Below are 15791 nucleotides of genomic sequence, written 5' to 3'. Positions count from 1 at the left end.
TCCATTGTTGAATATTCTGCAGAGGGAGGCTGCAGCGACATGTGACTGGCTGATTAGATTATTAGTCTGGAAACTATAAATTGCTCTTTTTCCTTTCCTAAAGAAAATGCAGAACTGTAAGTTGAACCCCATAAAAACAGGATTTTTTCCTTTTGCAAGGTAAGCTCAGCAACTTTGAGCTGATACTCAAAAATGGAGCTTTCCCCCTTTGCAAAAGAAGCTGCACAACTTTGAGCTGATCCCCCCAAAAACAGGGCTTTCCCCCTTTCCTCTAAAAAATTAGGTGCGTCTTTTGGTCAGGTGCGTCTTATGGAGCGAAAAATAAGGTATTTCATCTTACAAGGCCATTTTGAAGCAAATTACCTTTTGCAGGGGGGTGGTATTGCTGGAGTATGAAGCAGGATTTTTATTTAATAGATCTTCTTCTAATGGTGCCAAGAATTGCTAAATTACCATGTCTAGCCACAACATGCACTGGTGATTTCTTGCATTGTAGTATTGCATAGTTCACACGATGCACTGCAGTTCTGCTTTAATTTAAAGAAAAACCGGTTTCTGAGACTCTGGAGAAGTTTGAAAAGAGTATAGATAATCTATTTGTCATCTAGTGATTTTCAGGGGTCAGGCAGGGACACAGCTCACTCTGTCACTAGCAGAAGCAAAAGAAGTGCAAGTTGGAAAAACCCACTGCCATTTAACTTAATTTTATATATTTCAGAATATAGCATTCTAAAGTGATGTTTTTACCATACACATGTCTAATATCGATGCATATATATGACAACTTGAATTTCATGTTGCAGGAGGTGAAGACCCACAAGCATACTGTCCTAGAGATAATGCACTCTAGCCAGAACTAAGCCAGCCTTTGCCAACCCAGCGCCTTGGATTCCAACTTCCATCAGCCCCAACCAGCATGCCTAATGGTCAGGGGTGATTGGTGCTGTATTCAAAATAATAAAGAGCCTGAGGTTGGGCACGACTGATCGAAGGCATAGCCTTAAATTGTGGGAAGTATTTGTGTTTGAGAAACAACCAATTGGGACCAATCAGATAGGTGCTTCTTACCCAAGACCTACATACAGTGGAACCTCGGGTTACGTTCCGTCCTTACAAATGCTTAATAATAATAATAATAATAATAATAATAATAATAATAATAATAATATAGGCCACTCTGGGCGGCTTCCAACAGAAGAATAAAACACAATAATCTATTAAACATTAAAAGCCTCCCTGAACTTCAGATGTCTTCTAAAAGTCTGGTGGTAGTTTTCCTCTTTGACATCTGTTGGGAGGGCGTTCCACAGGGCAGGCGCCACCACCGAGAAGGCCACACAAAATGCTTTCCAACAGAGCCTTATATACATGGAGTAGAGCCCACACTTGTGAGCAATTAAACAGAAATTACCGGCACCTGTTTTTCTTAAACAGACAGTATTGACATTAGACCGGCTCAAAAGCAACTTTGATAGCTTCAGGTAATAGGTTCCGCTAACCCGGAAGTAGTACCTCGGGTTGCAAACTTTGCCCCAGGATGCAAACAGAAGTCGTGCACCGGCAGCACATCAGTAGCGGAAGGCCCCATTAGCGAAAGCACACCTCATGTTATGAACGGTTTGGGCTTAAGAACAGACCTCCGGAACGAATTAAGTTCTTAACCGGAGGTACCACTGTATTGAAATAAGTTGAATTGTTTTTTACCCTTGTATATGACGTTCTAGCTTTCCTCTCATTTGTTGGGACTTAAATGCTACCTTGGCACACCAAAGAGGCTTTGCTGTGACTAGTTACTTGCTTCTTTTCCATGCCAAATACTCATGCTTTTTATTATTATAAAAAACCTACCAATTTTGAAAGATTTGCCAGGTTGATGTAGCTGCTCAAGAAATGCAGAGGCTAAAACCTGCAGATGTAGAGCTAGTTGTGCAATTTTTTGGCTCCAGGGTTTTTGCTACTTTGGATGTACAGTAGTAGTAAAATTTATTGCTTGCCATTCCAGCATGATCAAGATGTTAAATGTCCACAGTTCAGTTTTCATGATCACAGTCTGCATCATGGTAGAATCCATCACAAAACAACATAGAATCCATAGCTCATATTGTAGGCAAGACTATGGACTTCTGAATAATTTCTCACAAATCAGCATACACACACACTTAGCACAACGTTTTTAAGAATCATTTATTGGCAGTCACTGTTCATCATAGGTGTATGTAATATTTGTTTTTCCCTCATGTACAAAAGTGTCCCTGTTGCATTTTCCTTGCTTAGTGGGCTCGGCTACATAGCTGTAAAAAATTATAGCACAAAACTGAGGCAGAAACCATGCAACATGTATATCTGATCATACAGAAAGTATGTGAAGCAGAAGGACCACAGTGGTCATTTCAGTCTCTTTATCTTGGCCTCTCGTAATTACAATTAGTGTACAAAATACTATTTCAAGAGTACAAGTATAGGCAGTTTATTCCACTGTACACTTTCAGTTGCTGCTGTCTTAAGTGTAATAAATTCAGTGGTGAATGAGCACTGACTACGGGCGGCAGCTAATTTCTTGGGCAGATTCTAAACCAGGCATCCCCAAACTGCGGCCTTCCAGATGTTTTGGCCTACAACTCCCATGATCCCTAGCTAACAGGACCAGTGGTCGGGGAAGATGGGAATTGTAGTCCAAAACATCTGGAGGGCCGAAGTTTGGGGGTGCCTGTTCTAAACCACTATGGTCAAAAAAGTTACATCATCTTTCATCTCAATGGGATAATGTGCACTTTGGGGCCCAGGAAAGCCCAATAATTGTTTGATCTACATATAATTGTGTGGGCAATACTAGAGAGAAACTGGTCCCTATGACTTTGATGGTGATATGAAGAGACAAGCATTCCTAATGCCCATTCTAGGTGGCATTCCATTGATAAAACAGGCCAAGGCTTGGTTCCCATCTGATTCCGCGTGGACTCATTTAAGTCACAAATAGTGCAGCCAAACAGGAACTCAAGCTCCCATCACCTTTGACCACTGGTAATGCTGGCTGGGGCTGACGAGTCCAACAGCCTCTTTTGGGGGGGGGATTGTTCCCCACCTTTGCTCTACTGAGTCACTGGGCATCATGGCCCTCTTTGGGGCAGTGTCTAAAATCAGTCACAAAATCAACACTCATTCCAGAAATGTAATTGGATGGTGCAATCTAATGCATGTCTATACAGGAGTAAGTCCCATAGATGGTGCACTATGGTGCTTTGTAGTATATGTGTGTATCGAGCTGCAGCCTGAAAGAGAAAGCAGGATCCAACATCCTAAGAAAGTTGTCAAGATCTCTCTACCTAGACTAGTAGTGTTTAGAATGTTAAATTGTGGTTTCTGGAACCGACTGCAGGAGGTCTTGGTCTTGTACTGTCATGGTTTTCATATTGATGTTTATTGTAGCTATTTGAATTGCATTTTGCTTGGGATTTGAATTATTGTGAACTGTTCTGGGAGTCGATTTCTCCATGGAAACGTAGGTTTTAAATAATAATCAAGAAATTGGCAAATGATGTTCAAGTTCAATGTAGTGAAAGGTAATTTCCATGTTGACTAGCAGCTTGAATATATCTTTGCATAAAAGAACAGTTCTTAGCATTCTGTTAGATGCTAGAATCAACAATTGCCCTGCTTCAGGTGTACAAATGAATGTCATCTGTTCATATTTAAGAAAGGAAAGGAATGCACTGTTTGTGGTTAAGGTAAATCCTATCCATCACCCCTGATGGGAGGGAAGGCTAGCCTCATGCGGCAAGGATCCTAAGGCAGTCACAATGAGACGAAGGTCAAAGAGATGCACAAAACTAGGTTTATGGCCAAAGGCTGCTTTCAATAAATGACCATTGGGAAGGCCACAGTGTGCATCGCATGTAATAGCAATCAAGAATGCTTGTTACTCAGTTATCACCCTAAGGATTATTAAGAGCATTCAGTGTCTGAGTAGTGAAGTACCTCTTTGATGCTAGAAGGTCATCCTATATGAATTAAATTACCTGCCATTGATTCCAATACAGGATATTCTAACACAGTGGTAAGAATTAACATTTTAAAAAGCTCCAACCCCAGTGTGATCAAGAAACAGAGTGGGCTATAAAGGTAAGAGTAGGTTTAGTTCTGCATTGTTAGTCACCAGGACCCACCTTAGCCCAAAGTGTACCACTTTTCCTAAATGGCTTTCACAGTGGTAGAAAGCAAAGCCCTACCTGGTTTCTCTGAAAATAAGACATACCCATAAAATAAGCCGCTTGCAGGCTGAGGACTCGGAGCTTCACTTCAAGGAGGTAAGATGAAACCCAAAAATGGCTCCCGCGGCTCCACTCCGCTGGCTCTCGATTGCTCTACTGAGCTCTCGGGCAGCAGAGGATTCGCGTTCGGAGCAAACAGCTGGGCACTATGTCACCGGGACTCTCTACCCGGTGTTTTTTCGGGGAGTCCGCTCGCTCTGCGGACTCCCCCCCCCCCTCCACGAAGCCAGGGACTTCAGAGCACGAAGTCCCTGCATCCAACTTCACCAGCGCGACGAAACGGAAGGATAGGCGCAATTCTGGAGGGTGCCAAGGAAGAGGCTAGGCAAAAAATAAGACATCCCCTGAAAATAAGCCACCGTGTTTTGGTTGTTTTTTTTTAGGAAAAATAAATATAAGACGGTGTCTTATTTTTGGAGAAACACGGTAGTGCTGGGGAAACTGAGTCAACAGAGGGCAATACCCATCTTCTACCACCTAACACTCTGCAGCCTAGCTCTCGCCAGTCAATGGTCTCTTTTGAAATGACTCTAGTGTGCCTTATAATCAACAAATCCACAGAATCCACACACACTATTCCTATCTATTGGATATTTTGCTCATACACATTTCTGGCATCTCATTATGCCCTGAATTCATTTCTTACTGACAAATTGACAAATCTGAGTGCAAGTGTTTTTTCTGCCTATGCACTAACTGCTGAAGGTAGCAAGTGAGCTTAGCAGCAGGTTTATCTGGATTGCTTAAATTTACACGCTTGCTCTAAAGCAGGCATCCCCAAACTGCGGCCCTCCAGATGTTTTGGCCTACAACTCCCATGATCCCTAGCTAAGAGGACCAGTGATCAGGGATGATGGGAATTGTAGTCCAAAACATCTGGAGGGGGGAAGTTTAGGGAATGCCTGCTCTAAAGAGACTGTCCTCTTAATCATACGAGGGTATACTAAAGTTGCAGTTTGGGTGGACAGGCAGGGAAACCACCATTTGGTATTCCAGCATACAAAGTACTGGACGTGCCTGGCAGGGCCGTCTTGAGCAGATCGCGCACCATGGTGCTGAGGGGCGGAGATCGCTCCGCCGCCCGCCCCACCCTCACAGGGCGCGATTGGTTTCCGCGCGGCTTTGCCGCGCGGCGCCCTCCTTTCCGGGCCGGCGCCCAGCTTACCAGCCCCGCGCCATGGTGCACTGCGCCACCGGGGGGCTATGAAGAGCCGGCCCTGGTGCCTGGGTGAATAAGGCCCTGTGGTAACAGAATTTTGTAGTTTATTTAAGGTATTTAACATTAACCATAAAAATTGATCTAGCACTTAGAAAAAACAGACCACACTGTCTGAAAGCAGCAGTGGGGGGGGGGAGCTGAAACACTGAGATGTAAATTACGAAGTAGTTTAGCTGATGCTTGGTAGTAAATAAAAATTAAGGCTGTTTCTAACTAGACAGACTTGCCTCTGGTACAGGCAAATGTGGTTTGTGCCACTATTTACAGCAGGGGCAGGCAACCAATTACCTTCAAGGCGTTTCTGTAGCCTGACAAACTGAAGCAGTCTGTTTTCAGCTGCATCTGTTGATGTAAAAACACTCAGGTAATCAAGCAAGTAACAGTACAAATCTTTATCGGAGTTCCTACAGTTCCGAGGTTCTTAAAAGTACGGTTGGGCAAAGATCTGGTCAAAAGCATCCAGGAAGGCCCTTTGGATGGCTTTAAAAGGGGATTAGAAAAATTAGTGGAGATAATGACTGTTAATGGCTATTAGCCACAAAGGTAATATTCTGCCTCCAGGGTAGGAAGTAAAATGCTTCTGAAGACCAGTTGCTGGAAACGCAGCTCTTGTGCTCCAGTCCTTCCCACAAGTATAGGATTGGCCATTGAGAGAACAGGGTGCTGATCTAAATGGGCCACTGGCCTGATGTGGTTTTGCTGTTAGGTATTTTATGTAGCTGCTAAGTTGCTTTGAGATCTTGTTCTATAAAGTGACAAATAAATGCAATAAATCATGGATTAGCATACAACCAGCCATGACAGGTTTTGGTTTTTTTTTTAACTTCCTTTTGAATCCGAAACCCTTACGTAGTGTGAATGAAGTATGAGGAGACCCTGATGGATGTTCTGCCTGGCGCTGCTCTACAGATGATGTAAACCAGTCCAAGGAAACAGGTGTAGCCTCCGGCCCACGACCATTGCCTATGAGGGAACAGGGCTTGGCAAAGCTGTTCTCCAAACATGAACATTAAGTGATTCAGCCCACAAAACACTTCTCAAGAGAGTGCAGCATAGATTTAGGGTGGAGGGGATTACGTGTGTCATTAAAGTCCTTCAAACCCATCTATGTACAGCTGCACATTATGTTAAAGGCCACTTTAGGAGGACTAAAACAGGCCTCGCCAGCATGTGGTCCAGCCTTTTCTTTCTGAGGCACAGCATGGCAATAGCTGGCAGAGGAGCAGGGCCATCTCAAGCAGGTCTGGCGCTGAGGTGCGGAAATCGCTCCGACGCCCCCGCCCTCGCAGCATGGCTTCCGCGCGGCTTTGCCGCACAGCGCCCCCCCTGCCGGCCCCACGCCCTGGCGCCCCGCGCCACTGGGACTACACCTAGAGCTGGGCCTGCAGAGGAGTAACCCAGCTCGAAGCAAAAATTGACATTAATCTGCAAAACTTGGAAAATTCAAACATGCCTCTAGGAGTGAGATGATCTCTTCCCCTTGTAATCTTTCGGCGATTTGAATTTCAAAGTTGCATATAATAAGAACTGTAGGTAGCCATTTTGCTGAAGAATTAAATGTACAATGCCAGCCTGAAAGAGATACAGATTATATCCATCTCTGATCAGTTTTAAGGAGGAACATTAAAAAATAAATGAACAATTAAGACTTCAGTTGCATTCCCCCCCCCAAGAATGCTGTCTAAAGAATCCCTCCCCCCTTTTGATGTGCTCGGTGGGACTTGTATTCAAGCCACCAGGCTGCCTCAGAATTACATTACCTTAAGGCTACAATCTGATGCAAGATTAAGCCCTACTGAACACAGTGGGGCTCACCTCAAAGGTGCACTGTACGCTTGGAAATGAATGCGGACCTATTGTTTTACCCTCATTAACGGCACTCTTGATTTGGCAGGGGTTTTAAGGTATTCCCATTTCATATTCTCACCTCTTCCACATAACATGTCCTTTCACTGACTGATGACCTAGGATGAGGGACAGGCAGGGAAATTCAGAACTTGAGTCGCAGCAGGAAAAGCAGTACGACAAGTCAAGGAGGCCATTTTTGGCAGCGGCACCCTTGTTTGCTGTAATGTGCAAGTGTACTTTGTTCCAGCATGGTGGACATTCCAGGTTTTTGTGTGTGTTTTTTTTTAAAAATCACAGTGGCTGTAAGTTTATTTTATAGCAATTTTTGTCACTTGTTTGCAACTGCTGTTTTAAGGAAGCACCAGTTTTAAGAGCTAAGATATACAATCAGCAGCCACACACCATTTGTTTCTTGGCTATACCACTTCAGACAGCGGGCAGAGAACTTCGTGTCTTAATGTATTCAATAAAACCCTGCCACGTACAGAGTAGGTCAGAAGAAGGCTAACTTCTGCCCCCGACACATTGGCTGTGTGTGCAGGAAAGGCTTTGGTCATTCCTGTCCCGCTTAACATGTTAGAACATTCGAACAGCCGTGTTTCACCCGCAGTAACTCGGTCCATGAACAAGTGCAGCGTGCAAGGCTGCAAGCGAAGTGGCTCAGTGCAGGAATGGGAGCGAGAGAAGCAAAGGCTTCAGGAGGAGGAGGGATTCCACAACCAATATTCAATTATAACTACAAGGGGAACAATCCATGATATAAAGAAATAGCTGCATTTGATAGGCTGAACTACTTAATGCCATAGTGAAGCTGAGGCTTCAATACTTTGGCCACCTCATGAGAAGAGAAGACTCCCTGGAAAAGACCCTGATGTTGGGAAAGATTGAGGGCACAAGGAGAAGGGGACGACAAAAAGTAGTTGTGGAAGGAAGAAAAATAGTAGTCCAGGGTTTGTCTTCCATGGTATTAATCTCCATACAGAGAGCAAAATCTCACGAATCTGAGTGGCACTTGCTTGGTTACATTCCTGATTGGTCTCTGCCAAAGGAATACTCTATATTTGTTGCATTTGCTTTAGAATGGAAATGGAACTCAATTTTTTAAATGAAGAGAAACACACCCATTTTCTTTCTTCCCACCCTTTATAGTTGCCAATCAGACTTGTTAACCCGTGTTTTGGCTATAATGCATTATTTAAAAAGGTAGGGCAATGACAGAGGACAGTTAATGAGATTTACAATTAAAGGAGCCATTTCAAGAACTAGAGTTTGAGCAAGCTGAATTTCAGGATGAAGGCAGCCATACTGTTATTCCAAAGAGCACTTCCAGAGAGAGCCAGGCTCATTCCCAGCACCACAACTGGGATGCTTACCTTCCAAGTCCCGGACTGCAGAATCCGGGACCGGCAGCCGTGTGACACCGGAAGTTGCGTCAACGTAACTTCCGGTGTTGCTTTGCCCTTCTATGGGCACCAAAAATGGCCGCCGCCGGCTTCGAAAGTCGCTTGTATGCATGTCAGGAAGTGCGTCGATGCAACTTCCGGTGTTGCTCCGCCCATCTATGGGCACCAAAAATGGCCGCCACCGACACCGGAAGTCACATCTATACACTTCCGGACATGCGTAGATGCGACTTTTGAAGCCGGCGGTGGCCATTTTTGGTGCCCATAGAAGGGCAAATCGGAAAGAAAAAAAATGGCCTCCGGCAGGAGAAAATAACGGAGAAAAACGGGAGACGAAGTGATATGGGGGACCACCGGGAAAAGGTAAGTAAAAAAGGGGTTTTCCCGGGGAAAACGGGGTACTTGGCAGTATTGCTGGGATGATGACCACACACAGCAGGAAATGGCACGCTGGAAGAGTCACCCTGCTCATCCTTCCCCATGTGAGTTATTCAGGCTGTCCATCATTTAAAAAAGAAAAGAGAGAAATTAGCAGACATGGGCGTGGTCAGTTTGCTCCACAAAAACATCAAATGCAAAACTTATTTGGGGACTGAGAAGTGGGGGTGGGTGGGAGAGGATATTTATGAGAAGTCAAACACCAACCAAGAGATGCTCTCCATGGGCAGATCTTTTAAACTCAAGCTTAAGAACCGTTTTGAAGAAGAACTCACCTCAGAACAGTACCTATGTTTGTAGAGCAGTGAAACCTCTGCTATAAGCAGACAGGCAAGATTGTCTGCTACAACTGCAACATACTTGGATCTGCAATCAGCACCCCACAAATACCAACTCTCTGCCCTTGCCAGGATTTCCTTTTTCTTTCTTTTTACAAAATATCAAAGTTCTAGAGACTTTTAAATAATTAGGCTTCTGTATACCAAAGCACAGCGAATCACAGAATTAGCAGAACCAAGATCCAGGAAAACGAGTTGCATTATATAGTACTAGTGAAAAGTTTGATGTATAAAAGATTTCGAGTAGCCCACTTCAATTAGTTTTAATTTCCAATGATGTTGTAACTGGCTGAGGTCTGCTGCGTTTTTTGGTACTAAGAGTCTTTAAAGTTTGTGTTTCCTGCTTCTCGAATGCAGACATTCTATGCTACTAGAGACAGATCTGCTCCTAGAAGTAATAGCCATAATGAAACCAAATCACATTTAGCACATTTCTTCAAAGTGTTGATCTCACTCTTTCAAGCCTTTTGGGCTGTACTTTTCGCTGATCTTTGGTAGGTGAAGATGTCATTGCGGAATCAGGTTTTGCTACGTGAGCCTTTAAACTATATCACTCATGGGAAGCGTAAAGACCAAAGACTTCAAGTTCCATTTGGTCTGCTCAGTCCAAGTCCCTAACTTCCCTTTGCTGTTATACTATTCTGCTACCCTATCAACTTTAAAACACATACACCAAGTTGTTTTATGATGCAACAAAGGAGTGTTCTCAACCATCTCTCAGAAGTTCATTGAAGTTCATTGGTACATCAGTATGAAATCCTATGGACATTTCTCTCGAAATATATAAAGGTTAATACATTCTGTACAGGTTGGTTGGTTTTCAGTTATGAAGTAAACACTGTAACAAATGGTTCATAAAGCATAGTTTTAAACACAGCCCCAACTTTCGTGTTGTTAGGGGTTCTTTTTCTTCTTTATTTCCCCCTTTGTCTTCTTTATTGGTCAAGTTATTTCTGCCAGTCATAACTTATAAAGAGATGTAGTCTTTTTTTCTTTTTTTTTAAAGGGAGTATATAGTATGTATAGCAGAGGGAGGGAGGAAGGAAGAGGCACTTTTTGAATGGCTGGCTGGTAATTCCCAAAACATCCCTTTTTTCAGTGTTATGTTAAGTTCCTGACACTAGGTGGTGCTGCTGTGACAGAAGAGCACTGTAGTTGTTGCTTTTAGGCACTTGGCTGCATGGCTTCCAAGGCGGTGCCCAGCTCTCTGCTATGTCATCAGAATCGGTTTCTGCCGCACCTCCAGAATATCTAAGCAAACAAAAAAGACGACAGGATCGTGGTGAGGATTCCAGGTCACAGTTCTTTTGCTATCATATCTCAATGAGTAAAGATGCTTGGGCCTCATTCGCAGAGATCTTGAAATCATTGGGGTGCTTCCACATAAGATAGAACCCTCACATTTTAAAGCACATACTCACTCAACGTTAGCCTTAGTGTTTTAAAAAAACAAAAACCTGGAGGGGAACATTACTGTATTTCCTTTTGGCTGAAATTGGGGGGTAGACAAACCCCCCAAATGGTTAAAGTACTTCCACACTGTCACAAAAGTTGAAATTTGAAACGCACAAACAAACATTCAAAGACACCCTGACTATCGAGGGCAGTGAGTCTAATGGGAGAAATGTACCTTTCTTTGGAATATACTCAAGGTGGTGCTGCTGCAGCTAAAACCTTGTAGACACGCAATTCAAAGCACAATGGCGATTGGCAGAGGTTGAAAATGGGGTATTGCTTTGAACTATCAAAACAAGAGACAGTGTGAGTTGGATGCTGGCTGTGGGCTGTATCCAGCCCTGCTGTGGTGCTTGCACAATGAGACTTCTCTCCCCTGTACACCTTCAGATTCTGCTGGGAAGGGTTGCGGGATCCTTCAAAGACCAAAGCAGGTTTTGAGGAGAGGAAAAGGAACCTCTATTGCAAGAGTGGAACTCTTGCAGCATTGGATGCAACCCTAAATTAATTTCATTGATGTGCAATGGCATTTAGAATTATAACTAACTTTTCACACTGATTTCAAGAGGATCCAAGTGCAACTAGCTCAGTACGGACCCAAAGCCAATGTCCCTAATTCCATGAATGTGGGTTAACACTGCTGTGACAAGCTGTCGCACAGGCTCTCCTATGTGGTCCCAGGACTGCTCAAACTCTCCTGGAGGTGCAGGAAGGCACAGCAGAGAAGAAGCTCCCTTCAGTACTTAATAGACAAGGGCTGAATTCTCTTCACCACTTGACAGACTGATCAGCAGCAGCTCCAATGGGCTGTGGTGTCCTCGGTTACATTATTGAAAACTTACCCAGCTGCGTTCCCTTTTAGAGTTAATTCGTGCTTTTGAGATAACTGTCCCTTGGACAGAAGGGGCACACTCCACTGGGAATGTCTCTTGCACAGGCGCCCCTAGGCAGAATGGGAGACGTTCCTCCCTACCTGCCACTCATTTCAGCAAGGCACGTGCAGGAGAAGCTGCTGGCGAACGTCAGGCAGGGTTGTCCCCTTCTGAAATGCGGGCGAGGCTTTTCTCACCTGTTAAGATCCGATGCAATGGCAATGTGACGTAGGTTAGATGTGCATAGAGAAGGAAGTTTTCATCTGTTCTGTTTAGCTTCAGCCATGAGCCCACCAGAGATCTCCCCGTTCCAGACAAAGACCGCGAGCGAAGGTTTGTTGCATTGTGCAGATCTGCCGAGATACAACAAGGCTGCAGGAAGTAAGCAAAACATGACTGCCCCCAGTACCATTGTCCAGCAGACATGACCATTGCCTTGCTGAATCCAGACTACAAGGCCCTTCAAGGGCAGCACCCCATTGACCAACACTGCCTTGGGAAGCTCACAAGGCAAGGGAAGAATATCACAGGCATGCAGCCAGCAATCACAGGCATCCTGCCTCTGAACATGAGAGGGTCCATTCAGCACTGATAGCTAAGAGCTATTCAACTCAATACTACCTTCTCTGACTTGGAAACGTTTGAATGGTTTCAGGCAAGCTCGGTTCCCTGTGATTCAGTTGCTGGAGGCATCATGAGCAGAATGTGGAACCTTTTCTGAATTAAATGCATGTCCTGTATCACTGATTGATTGATTTACAATGCCACCATCAGGAATGTAAGATGGCAAATGTCTTCCTAAGCAAGTCCATCTTCACCATCTTCCTCAAGATCCTAAACCAGTTAGTCAAATGTCCTTCCCACTACATAGAAGAGCTTGTTCTGCATCACCTGACCTACAAACCAACAGAAAATGAGTTGATGGAATTCTGCAATGGTAAGCTGTACCAACACATTTTGCATTTCAGGGGTAGGAAGCCATTTCTAAAGGTTCCCTCACTTAAAAAGCTGCCTGCAAGTAGAAAACTAGCAACACCTGGGAGAAAAGGTTCTAGTCTAGCCCTCCCCCACTGTGGCTAGTTTTCCACTTGCAAAGAGCATTTAAAGTAAGGGAACATTCAGAAATGCAATTTCCACTGCCTTCAATATGAAACGGTAATGTCACCTCATTATCCAACCTCAGGCAGATTTATTGTCCAGTCCTGCTAATCTCACAAGATAACCTCCCACCACAATATAGTGTTTTCCACAGTTGTGAATACCACAATCGGATCCAACTAGGAGGTTCCATGGGTCAAAATGATGATAATAAGCAAATACATCTAAGTTTAGTTTGCAAAGGCATGGACTCTAGTGCTCAATGGGACTACCGCCTTAGTTCATCTTTTCTCATTTTTGTGTGTGACACAGCTGGGCTGAGAATCCAAGCCTGATTTTGGCGGGGGCAGCGTGCGGGGGCAGCGCCCCTGGCCCCCGGCCCGCCCCTGGCCTCCTCCACCCGAGCAGGCAGCAGAGAGCGCTACAGAGCGGGTTGCCGGGCGGTGGCGGTGCCAGCAAACCATGAGCAAGCCTCTCTGCGGCTTGCTCGCAGTTTGCTGGTGCCGCCCGGCAACCCACTCCGTAGAGCAGCAGCCGCAACCTGGATGGACGGCACATGTGTGGGCATGCGCAGTCTGTCCTGGCTCGCGCGTCGTGACGTCACGGTCACTCTTCTCTCACCTCCGCTATCATCATCCCTAAAGAACTCTTCGCTGTCATTGGCAGAATGGGATTTCTTCATTTCAGCATTTCGATTCCGTGGCACTTTCCTTTTGAGAGATGGGGAGAAGAAAGAAGGGCGGTTGTTGCGCTCCGGAGTTGGAGGTGTGCTGAATGAAGTGACCTGAAAGAAGAAAATCAGAAATAAATTGGGAAGGAAGGGTACGAGAGAATATTGACTGCTCTATGTTTTGATTGAGACTGTATTTTATTTTAAATCTCATTCAATGGTTATCTGCTCTGAATTGCAGTCTGATGGATATAAAAACTGCTTCCTGAACACTGTTTTGAAAATGCATTCTTCTGGCTACTGAACAAACACACATGAACAAACCACCATTTATGGACAGTGACCATGTGGGAAAGCTGACCTTTTAATGCAAAGTTAACCAATATCCAGTATTTTAATACTGTGATTGCCAACTGGCAATATAGAAGACATACATGGACTTCAAAGGCAATTTTACTTAGATCCTCTAACTTTAACAGAGGAGGAGATATTTAAAGGTTTTCTGACAGTTTCACTTTAGAGTCAAACTGGTTTCCAAAGCTGCAAGATGAATTCTACTGTTTGGGTTTTTATTTGACGCAGACATCCTGCCCAACAGAGGTAGATTTGAACAGCAAAGATACACTTCTGTCTCCTCAACAAACGGAGATCTCCAGAGTCCAAGACTGGAGAACTTAACTCACTCTCTCATGTAGAGGTGAACCTGGGTTTGAATCTTCCTCTGTCCCACAGGGAGACGTGTCACCAGTTGAAACGCGACTCACAGCCATCTCCGCGTGTCCTTTTCCTTGTGGCCCTTTCATTCGCACAAATTCCATATTATTGTATTTGTAATAGCCAAAGGACATCCTTTGGGCCATTTTTGCTGCAACGCTTACCTAGAATGAACATTAAAAATGTCAGACTGGTTATGGGATTCCCAGCCCAGGGATGGTTGATGCCTCCCTTGCTGTCATTCAGGTGCCAGGCGGAGGCATTTTGTTATCTCAGGTGTTAATAATATTTTAGATCTGTGGAAAAGCCAGATTCGTTTCTGTGGAACTGGCACTTCTAAAACTGTCCCTTAATGTCCATTCCGTGCTTTTAAGAACTTCATCTTTTAGTGTGGCAGCTCCTCTTCTCTGGAACTTCCTGCCTATTAATATTTGGCAAGGACAATCATACACTCATACCTCGGTTTAAGTACGCCTCGGTTTGTGTATTTTCAGTTTAAGTCCTCCACGGACCTGTCTGGAACAGATTAATCCACTTTCCATTATTTTCAATGGGAAAGTTCGCTTTAGGTTAAGTACAGACTTCCGGAACCAATTGTGTTTGTAAACTGGGGTACCACTGTACTCTTATTGACACCTGCTAAAAAGAGTTCTGTTTACCTAGACAAGTATTTTTATTATCTACATTTGCTTAAAAATATATATTGATCTATATTTTGATCATTTTATTGTGTCTGCTGTTTCTAAAGTCTGCATTTACTGTTGTTTTCTATGTGTGAAGCACTCTCCACTAGTTTAGGCCAGTATACCTACTGCAGCCTTCTATGGGCAGAGATACCCTTTTCAGTCTTATCCATGTTCTGGCCATGTTCAGTTTCAATAACTGTAACTGAATGTGGGCTACCCTTGAAAACATTTGGAAACTTCAGCTGGCTCAGAATGGAGCAACCAGGTTGTGGACCAGGACTTGCATATCTGAGCATATTTTGTCTGCACTAGAAAATCTTAACTGGCTTCCACTTAGGCCTTGGATACAATTCGAAGTGCTGATTTTAGCTACCAAACTCTTTTTTTTAAAAAAAAAGATAAAAGTGGCAGCACTATATCTAAAGGACTTCCTTCTTTCACACAAAGCTGTTTGTTCATTAAAGGTCGTCTTTGGTGATCTTGCTCCAGGAGCCTTCAGATATTAGGTGGGTGGCAACTGGTGTGAGGTCCTTATTCCTGGCAGCCTATGGAATTCTCCAGGCAGCCTGGTTTGTTTAACTTTACACACAACCACTTAGGCACATGGCTAAAAACAGAGATTATCTAGAAAGTTCTTGAAATGCACAGAACACATCTTTTTGCACGAAGCTGGTACAACAGTCTGCATTTGGACTGAGAGCTTTCTACACCCGAACACCTTTCACATTTCCAAGAGAACTCAATTGGTGTTTGCTTCTTCTAGTCACAGTTTATGGCTCCTT

General features: G+C 44.1%; 1 protein-coding gene across 4 annotated transcripts in view; it reads right to left on the bottom strand.

Annotated features, from left to right (window-relative positions):
• Nucleotides 1-2166: 2166 nt before the first annotated feature.
• Nucleotides 2167-15791, bottom strand: part of KIAA0930 (KIAA0930 ortholog) — a 75052-nt gene continuing 61427 nt past the window's right edge. For 3 of the 4 annotated variants that reach the window (XM_035137600.2, XM_035137603.2, XM_035137601.2), the window contains 4 exons: nt 14293-14487; nt 13561-13723; nt 12039-12194; nt 2167-10765 (listed from right to left, as the gene is read on the bottom strand). In XM_035137600.2, coding sequence (XP_034993491.1) covers nt 10725-10765; nt 12039-12194; nt 13561-13723; nt 14293-14487 — 555 coding nt within the window. In that variant the 3' untranslated portion in view covers nt 2167-10724. The other variant, XM_035137602.2, reaches the window with a different exon arrangement.

Source organism: Zootoca vivipara, chromosome 5, assembly GCF_963506605.1.
Source record: "Zootoca vivipara chromosome 5, rZooViv1.1, whole genome shotgun sequence".
NCBI classification, from domain to species: domain Eukaryota; kingdom Metazoa; phylum Chordata; class Lepidosauria; order Squamata; family Lacertidae; genus Zootoca; species Zootoca vivipara.
This window is presented reverse-complemented; position numbering and strand designations above follow the sequence as displayed.